This window comes from Podarcis cretensis (genome assembly GCF_951804945.1).
Source record: "Podarcis cretensis genome assembly, chromosome: 9".
Lineage (NCBI taxonomy): Eukaryota > Metazoa > Chordata > Lepidosauria > Squamata > Lacertidae > Podarcis > Podarcis cretensis.
The window spans coordinates 11,242,547-11,260,344 of NC_137178.1; the positions used below are offsets into that span (position 1 = coordinate 11,242,547).

At 45.6% G+C, this 17,798-nt stretch overlaps 1 protein-coding gene across 5 annotated transcripts in view; it reads left to right on the forward strand.

The window, feature by feature from the left end:
• The window catches only part of SEPTIN11 (septin 11), a 109,346-nt gene that overhangs the window by 60,726 nt on the left and 30,822 nt on the right, over positions 1-17,798 (forward strand). For 4 of the 5 annotated variants that reach the window (XM_079990980.1, XM_079990982.1, XM_079990979.1 and 1 more), the window contains exons 4-7: positions 2,239-2,425; positions 6,193-6,354; positions 14,362-14,521; positions 15,728-15,896. In XM_079990980.1, coding sequence (XP_079847106.1) covers positions 2,239-2,425; positions 6,193-6,354; positions 14,362-14,521; positions 15,728-15,896 — 678 coding nt within the window. The remainder of the gene's footprint in view (positions 1-2,238; positions 2,426-6,192; positions 6,355-14,361; positions 14,522-15,727; positions 15,897-17,798) is intronic. The other variant, XM_079990983.1, reaches the window with a different exon arrangement.

A 17,798-nucleotide genomic window follows, 5' to 3' on the forward strand; every position in this document is an offset into this window, starting at 1 on the left:
GACCCTGGAGCTGAATAATATCTTGCTTTGGCTTACGTGGGGCCAATGGCTTGAGGTTGGTCATTCATACAGTCTTGAGAGTTGTCAACCACAGTGTTATCATACTTGACCTAAAATGTTTTTTGCACTTAATGCCTTAGGCACAAAACTGCAGCTCAGAGTCATCTCCCCAGAATGCATTTGGTTGTCTTAACTGCCTCTCATTACACTCTAGCAAAAAATAAAAATAAAATTTGGCAATCCCAGCAGCACAAGTTTTCCGTTTTTAATCACTAAATCTCTCTTTTTAAGATTGAGATTTGCTGTAGGCTGTCATTCTCCTTGTATAAAACCTCCTCTCCCCTTTAAAACTGAGGAACAGGACCTTGGGAACAGCTGTGGGGGGAATTAGCAGGTTTTTAATTTAGCTCCTAGCGTACAAACGGGATGTCCTGATAGCTGGACACTCGATCACAGCAGCTCCCAGCTCATTACAAACTGTTTTGACAAAGAAGGTTCATCTTCAGTTGAACAGCCAGCTGTGGGCTGTATCTCTGTAAAAGCACAGAATTCAGGTCCCAGTCAGCACGTAATCAGGTTCCTTTGCCCAGAGTTGATCTGCTATAAAAGGGTATTCAAAGGTCGGGGGGGGTGGTACACAATGTTGCCACATAATTTAGACCCCCCTTGGGTGGATGAATAAGGGTTCATGCAGACTTCTTTTTGTGCCAAATTTCTAGGGACAGATCCATATTTCAAAGCTCTGTGTCTGAACCCTTTCCCCCTGCAAAACACCACAGAATTGTATTTTTAATCGTATTATCTTGTATTTTTATGCTGCGAACCTCCCTGAGATCTTTGGATGAAGGATGGTCGTCTTCTACTACTACTAGATCAATGGAGGACTGCACCTTTGGGGGATGAAGTCAAACTGTCGGCAGGTTGCAGCAGGCTGTAGAGACTGATATGGGAAAATCATGGGGAATGGGACTCTTGGGAACAAGGGACCCTGAGGGTCATTTAGTCCAACCCCTAGCAATGCAGGGAGAGACATGTTTTGTTGCAGCTGGGGCAGGTTAAGGTGTCTGGTTGTGCTGCTGTCGATGCACCATGGCGTTTCTTCCCTTTCTGCTCCTCCCAGCAGTCATTCCTCCTCTGGTCACTGCTATTGGTGCACGACGTGATTGTCTTGTCTCCGGACAGTCAATAAATAATAAAACAAACCAACAAATAAAATAATAATCGGACCCAACGACAGTCTGCAGAAAACCCGAATTGCCATTTGTTCCGATTCAGCCGGGTTTTCCTGGGGAAAGCAGTGGGGCAAAAGGGAAGCCCTTTGAAGCATGGACCTAGAAAGCAAAGGGCAAAAATGGTAAGGCTTGTATTCACAGTGTACCTTTGAAGTACATCATTTCCTTCAAAGAATCCTGGGTGAAGCAGTTTATCCATCAGAGAGTTATGATTCCCAGCAAGCTTTAGCAAACCACAGTGCCCAGAATTCTTTGAAGGGGTAAATGTGCTTCGAATGTGCTTTATAAAGTTATATATAGCTTGAGTGCAGTCCAAGTGCGCAGGCTGGGTTACATTTTTCAAACATGGCAATACCTACCTGCCCTGTGTAGGGTGCCAGCCAGCGGCCTGCTATGTGAAACTTGAGCAAACTCTTGCCAGCCTTCCCACCATCTTGACCTGTAAAGGTAAAGGGACCGCTGACCATTAGGTCCAGTCGTGGCCGACTCTGGGGTTGCGGCGCTCATCTCGCTTTATTGGCCAAGGGAGCCGGCGTACAGCTTCCAGGTCATGTGGCCAGCATGACTAAGCCGCTTCTGTTGAACCAGAGCAGCACACGGAAATGCCGTTTACCTTCCCGCCGGAGCGGTACCTATTTATCTACTTGCACTTTGATGTGCTAGGTTGGCAGGAGCAGGGACCCAACAACAGGAACTCATCCCCTTGCGGGGATTTGAACTGCTGACCTTCTGATCAGCAAGTCCTAGGCTCTGTGGTTTAACCCACAGCGCCACCCTCGTCCCTCATCTTGACCTGTACTTGCCATGATTTACACAAGATGGCGGACAGGGGGTGGTTGAAAAACTTGAAAAGAAACCTAATCCTCTTCCTCTCCTGTTGATACCTTGGCTTTTGGTTTTAGTGTGAGAGGAAGACTGGTCTTATAACTGCACTGGAAGTCACCTTGACGAAAACCCTACAATGGCAGTTGCATCTGGGTTTGAAACGTGATTCTTCTGTTTTCAGCTACAAGCCCATTGTGGAATACATAGATGCCCAGTTTGAAGCCTACCTGCAGGAAGAATTGAAGATCAAGCGTTCCCTCTTTAATTACCACGACACCAGGATTCACGCTTGCTTATACTTCATCGCACCTACCGGCCACTCGCTGAAATCTCTTGATCTGGTCACCATGAAGAAGCTGGACAGTAAGGTACTCCACTTCTCACATTGATGAGACCTTGCCTTGCTAGTCACACAATTATAACAGCGAAGCATATTTCTGTTGCAGAGAATTGTGGAGCGAAATAAAAATGCCATGCTGATTCACTTAATGGTAAGAAGCTTTGAGAGCGAGAGGTGGCGTTTTGATGGAGGGGCAGGATTCTGAAACTGTGGCTGATGCCACTTAATGTGTTGTTTGGCCCCCAATGTGCTTCCTCCCCACGCCCAGAATTGTGCTTATTCAAATTCAGGCAGATTTACTTAAAACCTACAGTTAATCAACTGAAATGCTCCTTTAAAAAGTAATTTCAAAAATGATTCTAGATTCCGCCCCCCGCCAGAACAGACATTTACTGAAAATAAGGCCTTTAATTTTGGCACAAGTTTGTTGGGTTTTGGGTTTTGGGTTTTGTTTTTTGTTTTTTTTTTTTGCTTTTCTTCCAAATAAGGATTAGCGGCACCCACAGGAAGTGAGTTTATATAATATAAGAGGATTGTCAAGCACTGTCTGTAGTTAAAAAGCTCTTGATTTCTGGGTCAATATTAACATCATCTCTACCAGGGTTGTTGTTTTCGTAAAAAAACAAATCCTCTGGTTTTATGGAAGGAAATTGCACCGAAGCAGTCCTTAACCTTGCTGCTTACGTGTGGTTCCTTCTTTTCCCTTACAAATGATCGACCTCATAATGCTAGAGAGAAACCCAGTTTGTGGCCCTGGAAGCGTATTGTGAATCACTTGCATAGCACTAAAGAAAGTCCTCAGGATGCTTTACCTTTTGCACAACCCTGTGTATTTATATAGAAGAAAGTCTCATAGGACCCGGTAGGACTTTCTGCTAAGTAAGTAGGTGTTGCAGCCGCAGCCCTGGTCTGCTCTGTTTCCCAACAACCTTGTGACTATTGTTCCCACTTTATGCATAGGAAACTAATCTGAAAAACAAGTGATATTTCCTAAGACTGTTTAGTGGTCTTGCTTGACTGCCATGGTAAACTGTGGTTTGTTGTGATGCAAACGAGCCAGTGCAAGCCTTGGACTTTCCCCTCCCTTCTTCCAGCACCTTGCTCTTCCATTTTTAGCTGTTCTCATTTTAGCATCATGCCTGAACGCAGAAGAAACTGTGGTTTGCCTTAACTGTGGCTTACGAAAGTGTGCCAACTTCAAACGTTGCTTTACCGAAGTAGAATTGTTTCAACAAACCTTTGTTATGATAATGACAATGGTAATGATCATTACGATGTAATGATAAAGCTAATAAAAAATGAGTGAAATGCAAGCTTCTGATCTCCTTGCAGTTGTGTCTGTGGACGGGGACCGCATGAACTTGAGGTGTGCACGGGTTTCACTTAATTCACTTAAATTCTCTCAGAGCCAGACCACTGAGCCTCTGGCAGATTTCAAACAGGTTTCCATATGCAGCTGAACTTTCTTCTTTCCAGCTCACATTCAGAATATTCATGTGTGTGCACAGATAGCAGCACCCAAGGAGCCCAAAGGCTCTTAGAATTCAAATTCATGGTCGCGCTATCTCCTTTTGTTTGAAATGCGTTACTGCAGTCTGGGTGACACACAGCATTTCCTGTTCACCACCTCTGTAGAAAGCAGAGAGGAAACAGCTACTTGTGTGTGACTTCTATTTATGGCCAACTCCTTTGCTCTGAAATGCAAATTGGTGGATCTTATCTGTTTCACTGCCGGTGTAGCTAATTAAGAAAAGAAAAAGAAGGAAATGAGAAGATAGGCTGCACAAAGGTTTGCAATTCACATTCAAGGGTATTTGATAAGGTCTTCATTCACCACAACTTCATAACCTGAATTCCATCACCTGGAAAGCTTGGCTTGGCTTTGCATTGAACAAAATAGACGGTACACGTGAAATGGAAGAAGCGTAGTTAGATCTGTCAGCCTGGCATTTTTATGGGTGATAGCTGTGTGAAGAGAATAGCTTGGGGCAGGTTTAAATGCTAAAGCCACCATCGAGGGCAGTGGCAATTGGCCTTGTGGGATGATAGTTCCTTTGCAAGTAGGGCTCCCTGATGGTGCCGATCAGCTGATTGGTGCTGACAGCAAGCCCCCTGGAATTGATTGTGTTGTAAATAAAAATCTGCCTTTTTTTCCCCTTATGGGGTATCCAAGAGCCCGTATAGAGTCCTTGCATAGGTTCCCTATTGGTAGGAGAAAATAACAGAGGCCAACCAGAGAATATTGAGAAGCAAAGCAGCTAATAAGCCTGATCTTTATTGATCTGTTGCAACAGGGTCCTCACTCACCACACGCAGGAGGGAGGAGGAACCCAGAACCAAGGTGTGCCTGCCCTTATATAGACATTTTAAATTCCCTGCCCAAGACCACCCCTCCATACATCACAGAAGGGGTGTAACCTAAGACCACCCCCCAGATACATCATACCTACACCACAGAAAAGGCGGTCGACAGCAGAAATCTGAGTGTGTTGTTTATCTCTTCTGACAGGTTACCTGTTTAATGGTCGCTTGATTGGATTGCCTGGGGAGCCTGGACAGTCTTTTGTAATGTTAAATACTTAGTTCCTGGGCCAGGTCACAGGCTCACACCCTATTCATATCTTAAATGTGACAGGATTTGTGAAGGAGAAGACAATGGGGAGGCCTTTCCATTTTCCTTTGACCTTGCAGAGAAAACATTTGGTCAGTTTGGGAATAAAATGGTTTCAGGTCGGTCTTCCTGTGCTGATCTATGTAGGTGCTTGGTTGGTACGCTTATGAACATTACCATATATCTAAGACCTCAAAATTCCTATCACACTTGTACTGAGGAGTTCCCCATATAGGGGACTCCCTTGTGTAGCTGGGGGGGGGCTTGCTATCAGTGAGCCCTGCTCCGCTCATTTCCAGGGATGGAATATAAACAGCCCCTGCAAACAGCCCTTCCAAAGGGCTTGCTGCCTGGCGTCAGGGGACCGACAGGTATCTGCCAAACCTGGTCTGCAGGGTGTGGGGAATTTAGAAATTGGCCTGCCAGTTCCACACCCCTGCCATAATTGGCAGGAAGCAGCTGCAGCTCTTCCTTGTCAAATAATCAGAGCTCAGGGTTCAAGTGCAAGGGGCCTATCTGTCCCAGGAGCTTCTCTGTTCTAACTCAGCGGAGCTGGACTTGCTTTCATATTCAGTCAGTTATAGTGGGAGATATTCCAGCACATGTTGTTGTTGTTTAGTTGTGTCTGACTCTTCGTGACCCCATGGACCAGAGCACGCCAGGCACTCCTGTCTTCCACTGCCTCCTGCAGTTTGGTCAAACTCATGCTGGTAGCTTCGAGAACACTATCCAACCATCTCGTCCTCTGTCGTCCCCTTCTCCTTGTGCCCTCCATCTTTCCCAACATCAGGGTCTTTCCCAGGGAGTCTTCTCTTCTCATGAGGTGGCCAAAGTATTGGAGCCTCAGTTTCAGGATCTGTCCTTCCAGTGAGCACTCAGGGCTGATTTCCTTCAGAATGGAGAGGTCTGATCTTCTTGCAGTCCATGGGATTCTCAAGAGTCTCCTCCAGCACCATAATTCAAAAGCATCAATTCTTCGGCGATCAGCCTTCTTTATGGTCCAGCACATAATAAGGGTTAATATTGTCCAGGCAAAAGGAAAAGGAAAACTGTGTATGAGTTTGGTTTCATACAAAAGGGTTGGGCATCCTTTTGATTTGCTGCCATTCTCCTCCTCCTGCTTTCCATTGGAGAGTCTCTGCATCACCAGCAGTATGACTGATTGCTCTCTGTTTGCATTGCAGGTGAACATCATCCCCATTATCGCCAAAGCTGACACCATTGCGAAAAACGAGCTGCATAAATTCAAGAGCAAAATCATGAGCGAGCTGGTCAGCAACGGAGTCCAGATCTACCAGTTCCCCACGGATGAAGAGACAGTGGCCGAGATTAATGCCACAATGAGTGTAAGCCTTGTTTTCCTTGTGTCCTCCATCCCTGCTCTTGAAAGACATGGGAATATAGGAAGTTGCCTTATACAGAGTCAGGCCACTGGCCCATCTAACTCAGTACACTGACTGGCAACATTTCTCCAGGGTTTCACATCGAGGTCTCTCTCTCAGAACGACCTGGAGATGCTGGGGATTGAACCTAAAACCTTCTGCATTCAAAACAGATCCTCTAACCTCTGGGCTATGTCCAGGCCGTGTTGTGTCACTCTGGCTTTCTAAGCCAACTACACCTTGGATGCAGCCTAGAGCTTATCCACACTTAACCTTTCCTCCGCTCTTTCCAGGAATGGTCCACAATTTAAAACTCTGCGTCCGAGCCCCATCCCACCACCCACCCACCCTTTTTTTTTTGCTCCAGAGCTTTCTCCTCAAAAACTGCTCCTTAAAGCTCAGTAGGTGCAAACATCACCCAGTTGGCATTTGTTCCAATTCAGCTTTAAAGAGTGGTTTCCTCTGCGAAAGCTCAGAGCCAATAAAAACACCCAAAACCGCTTAGGCATGAGGCATTAAAGCGCTGGTCTCTACCTGGAAAGAGCGGAGCAAAAGGATGATAATAATAATAATAATAATAATAATAATAATAATAATAATACAGTTCTCAAATGTAATCCATTCCGGAAGACTGTTCGAGTTCCAAAACGTTCTAAAACTGAGGCACAAAGGGCTGTCTGCAAATTCAACTGAGAAAATTGAACAACACGCAGCGGAAGCTGTTCAGTTTCCAAGGCGTGTTTGAAAATGAAAGCATTTACTTCCGGGTTTTCGGCATTTGTTAGTCAGCGGAGACGTTCAAGAACCGAAGTAGAACAGTAATAATAATAATAATAATAATAATAATAATAATAATAATAATTTATTATTTATACCCCGCCCATCTGGCTGGGTTTCCCCAGCCACTCTGGGCGGCTTCCAACAAAGTGTTAAAATACAGTGGTCTGTTAAACATTAAAAGCTTCCCTAGACAGGGCTGCCTTCAGATGTCTTCTAAAAGTCTGGTAGTTGTTGTTCTCTTTGACATCTGGTGGGAGGGCGTTCCACAGGGCGGGTGCCACCACCGAGAAGGCCCCCTGCCTGGTTCCCTGTAACTTGGCTTCTCTCAGCGAGGGAACCGCCAGAAGGCCCTTGGTGCTGGACCTATCTAGCAAAACAGGAATTGTTGGTTTGACTGCATTTTAAATATCCCACACCAGATGTTTCTGGGATGCCCACAAGCAGGACGTGAGTGTAACATTGGCAGCTCCCGGCAACTGGTACGCAGAGGCACTCTGCCTCTGACAATGGAGGTGGAGTTGTGGCTAGTAGCTACGGAGAGCCTTCTCCTCTATGAGTTAGACTCTTCATTTTGTCACTGCAATGCAAGTAAATGGGGAAGACTTCTTTTCCTGGCTCTCCAGCTCTGCTGATGGTGAGAGAGACAGAAGAGCTCAAATGTGTGAGGAGAAGTAGGTGGGGCTGGAGGCTGCCCCACGGCGGTGCTGCTTGGCCATAGCCACAGTGTGGAGTAGAAGCTGCCCCAGTGTGGGTGCTTGTGACAAGGCGACAGGGAGCAGGGAGGAGAGACAGTTATTCCAGCCACAGAAATGTCCAAGCGGCAGCTGTCCTGCACAGCATGTAAGCGAGAGCCTTTCTCCACCCATTTGCCCAGCTCTTGGCTCTTCTCCCGCCCCAGACTGGGCATGGCCCCTGGCCTTCCCCCAAAATGCAAGCCAGCCCTTCAGAATTGCACACAGCGTAATGAAAACACCACCTGGACGAGTCCCGAGAGACCGAAAACAGACCCAGCTTCCTCTTGGCTTTGGCTCTCGTTTCTAAACACACAATATCCTGGACGGGGAAGAATCCCAAGTGCATCTTTTATGGCTAAGCGGGCTGGGCTAGGCGCGTCTTTTTTCGGCACAAGCTCAGCTGCTGTTTACTGGCAGATTCCAAGAGCTCCAGTGTGGTTTTGAGGTTTTTTGGTTTGGAGCTTAGGAAATGCAGGAGGAAATGAAGTGCGCCGTTCTGGCCAGTCCAGGGGGCCGTGTGTCTTGTCTGTCTCAATGCATTGCATGGTTAGAAGCTCAGTGAAGAGTTGACCATATGCAGAAATGCTCAGTAAGTAGTGGTCCATAGGCCAAATGTATTGCGCTTTCTCTCCTTCTGACTCCAGAGACAGAAGTGGGTAGGGTGGGTGGATGAGCAGTAAAACAGTACGTTTCCGAGCACAATTCAAACGGCCTTGGTCCAGTATATCTGAAGGAGCGTCTCTACCCCCATTGTTCTGCCCGGACACTGAGGTCCAGCGCCGAGGGCCTTCTGGCAGTTTCCTCACTGCGAGAAGCCAAGTTACAGGGAACCAGGCAGAGGGCCTTCTCGGTGGTGGCACCCAACCTTTGAAACACCCTCCCACCAGATGTCAAAGAGAACAACAACTACCAGACTTTTAGAAGACATCTGAAAGCAGCCCTGCTTTTAATGTTTGATATATTACGGTATTTTAATATTTTGTTGGAAGCTGCCCAAAGTGGCTGGGGAAGCCCAGCCTGATGGGCGGGCTATAAATAAATTATTATTATTATTATTATTATTATTATTATTATTATTATTATTATTAGGTGGCTCATTGGAAAGGCTGTGTTCTTCCATCCCACATTCTCTTCTCCAAATGGGGCCTCCAGCATAACAAACTGCTGAGCAAAGGACACGAAAACTTCAGCTTTACGTACCTGACATCACCCCAAGCCATGTTTTCTCCAGCCACAGTTTAGAAGCCAGATGATGGTTGGACCCTTCCAACCACATGAGGGGACACAATCCTGTTTTCTGTGGCCCACCTTCCTCTCAAGGCAGAGATACAATTCAGCTGTGGCTTGCCAGTCAATACATCGATTCATTCATGAAGCACTTCCTGTGAAATATCTCAGAAGAGAGTTAACAATAAAAACATCGGTAAAACAATTTTCGTCTGTACAAAAACCCCCAGTTAAGGCGATGTCACTTATGAACAGTTTGAAAACCAATATGAATGCTTTGGGCCCAACCACACAATGCTATTGCATGGAGGTCTTGTTTATAGGCTTCCCATAGGCATCTGGTTGGCTGCTGCAATAATAATAATTAATTAATTAATAATTTGTACCCCGCCCATCTGGCTGGGTCTCCCCAGCAACTCTGGGCGGCTTCCAACAAAGATTAAAAATACATCAAAATGTCACACATTAAAAACTTCCCTGAACAGGGCTGCCTTCAGATGTCTTCTAAATGTCAGGTAGTTGTTTATTTCCTTGACATCTGGTGGGAGGGCATTCCACAGGGCGGGCGCCACCACCGAGAAGGCCCTCTGCCTGGTTCCCTGTAGCTTTGCTTCTCGCAGTGAGGGAACCGCCAGAAGGCCCTCTGCCACAGGGGCTGGATAAAACTGGCCGTGGGGTCGGATTAGGCCCCCAAAACAGACTTTGGACGTGCCTGCACTGAGTGATCTTGTTGCATCCTGAACCAGGCTTTGAATATTTGTTATAAAACTGTGCCATTAGTGGTGATTGTTAATTCCACGCCAAACTTTTAATGGTACATAGGGAGAAGGTACATTTTCCTGAAATATTCTCCCAGACATCTTTGTATCACAGCATGCTTTTAAAATTCTTTTTATCGTAGGTTCTTCTTCTACTGTAATTATATCTGTCGAGAACCATTCTTTAATCGCTGCTATGTTCGCTGCTTTATAGTATCCTCACTTGCTGCTGCATTGCCTCCAATAACTACTGCTGACCCTTTCGAAACAAGCATCTATGCATCCTCCTTCCACAGGCTGCCTTGGCTAGCTGGCTAGCTTGGACTAGAGCCAGGCTTCCTTTTTAAAGTCCCCTTTTCCTTCCTCCTTTAGTGAAAGCTAATAAAATGGGGTGGGGAGAATCTCGACTTCCTTCCATTCACCCTGCTCCCCACTCCCTAGGAAGTGTCAGTGCCGGTTTGTGCTATGGACCATCAGTATGTAAACTGCACAAGCACATCTAAACAGAACGAGGAGGAAGCAGACAGTGAGTGCCTGAGTCACAATGCTCTCCCCTGAACACTCCTTTCCCAGGTCAATTTACGATTCCGTCATCCCATTTATTGCTGTCATATCTGTTTGTCTTGCAACCCCCCCACCCTCCCCCTAGAAGGAAAGCACATCCAGCTACTGCGTGTTTCGGGAGGTATGTGCATTCTCAGGCCCCATCCATATTTTTTTATAAAAAAAGTAAATACAATTATTTGCAAATACGATGAAAAGAAAGAAAGGGTGGCTAAGTACTGGAAAGGGAATCAGTTACCCACTAGGGGAGAATGGTTATGTAAGCTTTCAGAATGTTTAGAATTAGCCAAATTGGCAGATATAATAAGACAAAAAGTGAAGTGAAGAAGGAATGGGAGTGCCTAAATGAATACCTTAAAAGTCAAGGTTCGAGGACAGAAATCTGGCTGAGTCTGGAATAACCTTGTGAAGTGAAAGGATAAGAAAGAGGGATTTATAGTTGGATGCTAGGATAGAGATGATGAGGGAAACAGGAAGACAGGAACACACAATGAGAGGTAAAGGAGGTGTTGTGGGATTGGTGGAAGTCAATGTTTGATTTTCTTTTTAGTGTTTATATATGGATTTGGGGTTTTTTTGTATGTTGGGTTTTGTGTATTGTTATTTTTTGATATTTTTCGTGTTGTTGTTGTATGGAAAATACTAATAAATTTTTTAAAATTTTAAAAAGAAAAGAAAGAAAGGGGGGAAATAGGGGGGCCGCTAGGGGGGCATTGGAAGATGGCCGACAATACCATCTCCAGCTCACACGAGGTAATTAAGAGGCTGATATGGGAGTATGCAGCCTCCCTTGTTACCCCGAGGGAATGGGGAACACTGCCTTGCCTGCGGTTGCCATAAATCACCCCCGAGTTCGAAATAAGGGGGTGAGGGCACTAGGCACACAGCCCTCGCGTGGGACGGCTCTCCCTGACGCTGTCTCTGATCGCGTGGCCTGGTTGCAGGAGCTCAAAACAAACAATTAGAGAGAAGCTAATGCACATATTTCGAGTGAAGATCGGGAGTTAAGACTGCTAATTAAAGTGACCTCTGTGAAGTGGAGCGACGGGCTGGATTCAACAACATATTAAGAAGAAGATACATCAAAGGGTCGGTATGTCAGAACGGGATTGAAAGGGGGGGAACTTTTCTCTTTTTTTATCTTATGTGAGTACCTAGCAATCCTCCCCCCAAGAAGAATCGTTGCAATTACTGATTACAAGCAGGATGATTAAGAACTGTGTGGAAATAAATTACTACTCAAAGGCATGGCTTGTGAAATATCTGGAAAGGAATGAAAGGCCTTTGTGACGCAGTTATAAAAAGAGACTTGTTAGGGCAGGCCTGGCTACAGGATTTATGATCGAGGGGGAGGAGACCATGGCTTGTTATTATATAGGACTGTGAGTTTGACCTGGCAGTACCGCCTTAGAAGATTGAGGAGAGACTGAGAGACCTGCGAAGATTAATGGGCAGACTTTAAGAATGTTTTGTACGGAAGTGCAGAAATGGGTCTGTCTGTTTGAATATGGCTCTTGGAGGAATGAAAAATCCACACAGGATATAACGTTTGTTTTCAACCCGCTTGTGGAGACTATCAGAGGTCACAAAGAAAGGAATATATGACAACAACAAGAAGATGAGGAAAATAATAAAGAGAAGATTGAACAGAACTGTGAATACTATCTGGACAGAACTGTGAACATTAAAGCAGCAGCAAGAGAGATGTTTGGATCCCTTTCTGAGCTCGAAGCATGGGTACCCCCAACAAAAATTTAAAAATTTGGCTGTGTAATTTGGAACTAATGTGATTTGATTGGTTTGTTAATAAAAATTATATTAAAAGAAAGAAAGAAAGAAAGAAAGAAAATAATGCCAGCTGATATTGACAATAAACACATTCCATCAATGCTAATTTGAAGGTATAAGCATTCAGGCCCCTTTCAGATGTTGTTTCTGCTGCTTTTGGGGGCGGGGGAAGGCAGGTATCAGATATGATTGACCCCTCTGCCTTACTCAGACTGCTTGCATGTGACTCTCATCCAAAGTCAGCCCCACCAACTCTTTGGCAATATTTATCATATGTGCATCGGATTTCAGGGGTGATTTATGGGTCGAACTGCATGTGCTGATGTGAAGTTCAGGCGAGGTTCATAACTCAGTGGTAGGACATCTGCTCTGCATGTAGAAGGTCCAGGTTCAATCCCCTGGCCTCTCCAGGTAGGGCTGGGAAGGACTCTCATTCTGAAACCTTGGAGAGCTGCTGCCAGTCAGTGTGGGCAGCCCCGAGTTTGATGGACCCAAGGGGTGCACTCTTCTTTAGGAAGACTACGTACGTGGCTAGAATTCTGCAGGACCACAGAAAAAAGTGGTCTCAAGATTCAATGTCCTGTGAATCCTTGCTTCCGTTTTTAAAAAGCAAGCTGTGATGTACATGAAAGTGTTGCCCATACAGCCAATTAAACCTCAGAAGCGAGAGGAGAGGCTGAAAAAGGTTCCCAATGATTAGGAACATGCTTTTAGTACTCTGCCTAGTTGCTTACTGCTCCCCATGTCAAGCATGTGGAATACTGATGAGTACTGAATCATACATTTCAGAGCACAATTCAAAGTGTTGGTGCTGTCCTTTAAAGCCCTAAACGGCCTCTGTCCAGTATACCTGAAGGAGCGTCTCCACCCCCATCATTCAGCCTGGACACTGAGGTCCAGCGCCGAGGGTCTTCTGGTGGTTCCCTCACTGTGAGAAGTGAAGTTACAGGGAACCAGGGAGAGGGCCTTCTCGGTAGTGGCTTTCTGTGAAACGCCCTCCCATCAAAATGGCTGTTTAGAATAGATACCAAACCAAGAGAGAAATGTTTGAAGTCAATGACTCAGGAAACCCCGGCAGAGGGCATTATGGCTTCCTCTTTGCTGTCATCCAAAAGCAGAAGAGCATAATCCAAAAGATGTTATAAAATACAGGTGGGGACCCTCAGGACAGGGAGCCATATGTGGCCCCCAGGACCCTCTTATCTGGCCCTTGAAAGTATGCCCAGGCCACAACTCTCACCAACCCATCAGATGTCAAGGAAATAAGCAACTATCTGACTTTTAGAAGACATCTGAAGGAAACCCTATTTAGGGAAGTTTTAAATGTCTGATGTTTATCGTGTTTTTAATATTCTGTTGGGAGCTGCCCAGGGTGGCTGGGGAAACCAGACAGATGGGCAGGATACAAATATTATTGTTGTTGTTGTTGTTGTTGTTGTTGTTGTTGTTATATTTATTGTTGTTATTATTATTATTATTATTATTATTATGAACTGTGCTGCCCAATGAAAATGCTAAGGTTGTGTTTAATTCCTAGGGAAGGAAGCTGTTTCTTTGGGTGTGCATGTGTTAAGACTGTTTATTAAGATCTTCTATATTCAAATGGAAGCCCGCAAAGAAACACCAAAAACTTGGGAGCATATACCCCTATACATTTGGTCTCAACAAACCTAAGCGCAAAACAAGCAGACACCAGAAAATCTCCCGCCAATATGCAATTCTAAACTAAGGTTACCAGATGTTCCTGTTTCCCGGGGACAGTCCCCGGATTTACATCCCCATACAAAATCCATTGAAGTTGAAAAGTGTCCCCAGATTCATTGGAAAAAATCTAGTAACCTTATTCTAAACAAACAAACAAGTAAAAGGGAACCAGAGAATCAGGCCACCAAAGAAGAAGAAACCAGCTCACTCGGCCTATAATACCACTCAGATATTAGGAGACTGTTTTGATCTGCCGCTTGCTGTCCTTGATTCCCACCAAGCCTGTTCTTCGAAAAGTTAGGCTGTGTTCCAGAAACACTTGGACAACTTGTAAATCAGTGAAAGCCAGCACAGTTGTCTGTTGAAGTGTTTTCTTCCCACTGCTTTTACTCCCCCCCTCTTTTTTTCCATTTAAGGAAAATATGTCTGGCAAAGCAACTGAAGGCTCCCATGGTCTTCCTCTGCCTCTTGCCTTGCAGGTCCACCTCCCGTTTGCTGTGGTTGGCAGCACCGAAGAAGTGAAAATTGGCAATAAGATGGCCAAGGCCAGGCAATACCCATGGGGAGTCGTGCAAGGTATGTCGGCTGCAGAGGTGGGGTCGGGTGGCAGATCTGCTTGCTCAGCTTCAGTTTAGTGAAATGCAGGGTGGCACCATAAAACCTAATTTCTTTGAGCAACAGCAAAAGAGAGAGAAAAAATGTGAAGAGGAAAGTAAGATGGTAGCTGGGGACCCCAAAAGCTGTGTCAGATGCAGAAACCTTCTCTTTCCCCAAAAGCATCTTTTACCAGCTGCACCTAATATGTTCCTGGACTGGGAGAGTTTTAACCACAGTATTTTAGACACTGGTAACTTCAGGATTTAGATTACTGCAGTGCACTTTCTGTGGTGCAGTGTACAGTGGTACTTATGGTTGCAAACTTAATTCGTTCCGGAGGTCCGTTCTTAACCTGAAACCGTTCTTAACCTGAGGTACCACTTTAGCTAATGGGGCCTCCTGCTTCCACACAATTTCTGTTCTCATCCTGAAGCAAAGTTCTTAACCCGAGGTACTACTTCCGGGTTAGCGGAGTCTGTAACCCAAAGTGTTTGTAACCCGAGGTACCACTGTACTACACATTATCAGATGCTAAAATGTTTGCAACCTTAACGCAATGAGATAGGAATCCAGAGGGCACCCACTGCTGAAGCATGGAGGCCGAATCTCCTTTCTCTATAAGCTGTAACAGTCAACTGGCAAAAGGGATCATTCACTGGGGGCTCAGCGTGAGACTTTAGAAACTGCCTTCTGGTTGGGACACATGGGAGACTGCAGTACTATAAAAGTGAAGACCAGAAATGACAGCTGGGAACAACTGCTGTTTGGAAAGCTATGGCTTGTTTAATATATACACTCCGTTTCTTGTGTCTCTTGCAAAGAAATATAAGCTGGGGCCTTTCAGAGCAGCTGTAGCATAATGATTTAAGGGCCTGATTCATGGAAACTCAACTCATCCATGAACGGACTGGAGCAAGCCATTAGCTCTCCAACTCAGCTTCCCATCTGTAAAGAATGCTGGCCTACTTTACAAGGTTGTTGTAGCTATTGCTGAAGTATTGCACTTGAAGTGCCTTAAGCTCATAGGAAAATCCTTTGGAGTGATGGAACTGGTCTAATGACTAGTATCTTCCCAGGGGAAATCAGGGCTTTGGTGTGTAGAAAAGGAATTGGGGCGAGGGGAGGGTGAAGATGGGAGAACCTTGATAAGTTTTAGATTGCTAAAGGAGCCCTTTTATTTTGTAGTTGAAAATGAAAACCACTGTGACTTTGTGAAGCTGCGTGAAATGCTCATAAGAGTGAACATGGAGGACTTGAGGGAACAGACTCACAGCCGACATTACGAGCTCTATCGCCGCTGCAAGCTGGAAGAGATGGGGTTCAAAGACACAGACCCTGACAGCAAACCATTCAGGTAAGGCAGCTGCAACACCCAAAGCGGAGTATATTTCTGGAACAGTTGCCCAAGGCATTCTGCTGTAAGAATTTCAGAAGTGATGGGCATAGCGGCACAGCTCGTTTTGAACATTGCCATGTTCCCAAGCTTCCCTTTAGGCAAGCCAGTTAAAAAGGTAAAGGTAAAGGGACCCCTGACCATTAGGTCCAGTCGTGGCCAACTCTGGGGTTGCGGCGCTCATCTCGCTTTATTGGCCGAGGGAGCCGTCATACAGCTTCCGGGTCATGTGGCCAGCATGACTAAGCCGCTTCTGGCGAACCAGAGCAGCGCATGGAAATGCCGTTTACCTTCCCGCCAGAGCGGTACCTATTTATCTACTTGCACTTTGATGTGCTTTCAAACTGCTAGGTTGGCAGGAGCAGGGACCGAACAATGGGAGCTCACCCCGTTGCGGGGATTCGAACCGCTGACCTTCTGATCAGCAAGTCCTAGGCTCTGTGGTTTAACCCACAGCGCCACCCGCGTCCCACCAGCAAGCCAGTTACCATCTGCAATTTTGGGCTTCCAGGGCTGTGGCGAGGATTACAACAAACACACAAAGCACTTTGAATGCTTAAAAGCTCGATGATTATGATGATTAATTCATACCTGCTTTTCAGGCAAGAATGGCTCCCATAGCAGCTCTTAATTTAATCCACATCAAGGTTCAATATAATTTTGGATTTGTAGGTGTGTATTTTGTTCATCTCTCTCTCTCTCTCTCTCTCTCTCTCTCTCTCTCTCTGTGTGTGTGTGTGTGTGTGAGAGAGAGAGAGAGAGAGAGAGAGACAGAGAGAGAGAGAGAGTTGGGAGACTGTCTTTCCCTGGCAGTTAGTCGTAACAGTTCAGGTTCCAGGTTATTCCTTTCATAGGAAAGGGGACAGTGGCTGCTAATGGTCATTGTGGCAGAAGGCAAGGAGACCAGCGTAAATGGCAAGCAATTCTCCCACCCCACCCAAACTGGTCGTAGGTAAGGAGGCTAACTGTGGACAGGCTGAAGTTGGGGAGGTAATGCCCCATTTGCCCCTAATAGAAGGGGCTGGACTCATTGGCTGGTTGAATAGTAACTATGTCGACCGACAGAACCAGCCCTTCCACTGATCTGCTATGCAGACCAAAGACATTATCCTATGGCTGGCTTTATAGCTATTAAATAATGATTATCAACTTCCTGATAACAGTTCCCAGCCTCTTGTCGCTTCTGAGATGAGGCCACACCATAATCCTCCCCATATGCTTTCAAATTTTATCTGCTTGGCCGTAAAGGGGAAGACGGTTGAGATGTGCAAGATGGTGGACTTTGTACCAAAGGTCAAATTCTATGCTAGTTTGGCAATTCCCATAGATGCAAGGAATGCATAAAGCCCTGGATATATTTTATTAGTGATATGTGTGCATGTCAGCATGGCGAAGAAGTCTACAGAACTTACCAGGTGGCTAGTTTGCCTGTAAACACATTCCTTGGTAATCCATCCATGGCCTAAAAGAGATAATTGATAAAAACTTCCCTTTCCTTTCTGGGTAACCCTTACTCTTTGCTGGGCGACAGGATGAGTGCCTATTTGAGCCAGTATCTCTTTTGTCAATGCATAAAATAGTTCAGATTTATAAAGCAGCCCTGGTTTATCTCTGAGCAACAACAAGTGTTCTGTTCAGTTACGCAAGCATAGGAGCAAAGCGTTGGGTCTCATCTACCCACCCAGTTCACTGTTTCCCCCCGAACATGATGGTTTCTTGGTCTAATCTGCCAAAGGCAGGCTTGGCTCCCTCTGCCAGAGTTGTGCGCTAGCGACTGGCAGATGATGTCGGGTTTTCGTTCCCCACCTACCTTCTCCTGTTTTCCTCCCCGTCCATGTGGCTAAGCAGGTTCTCCTCACAGCC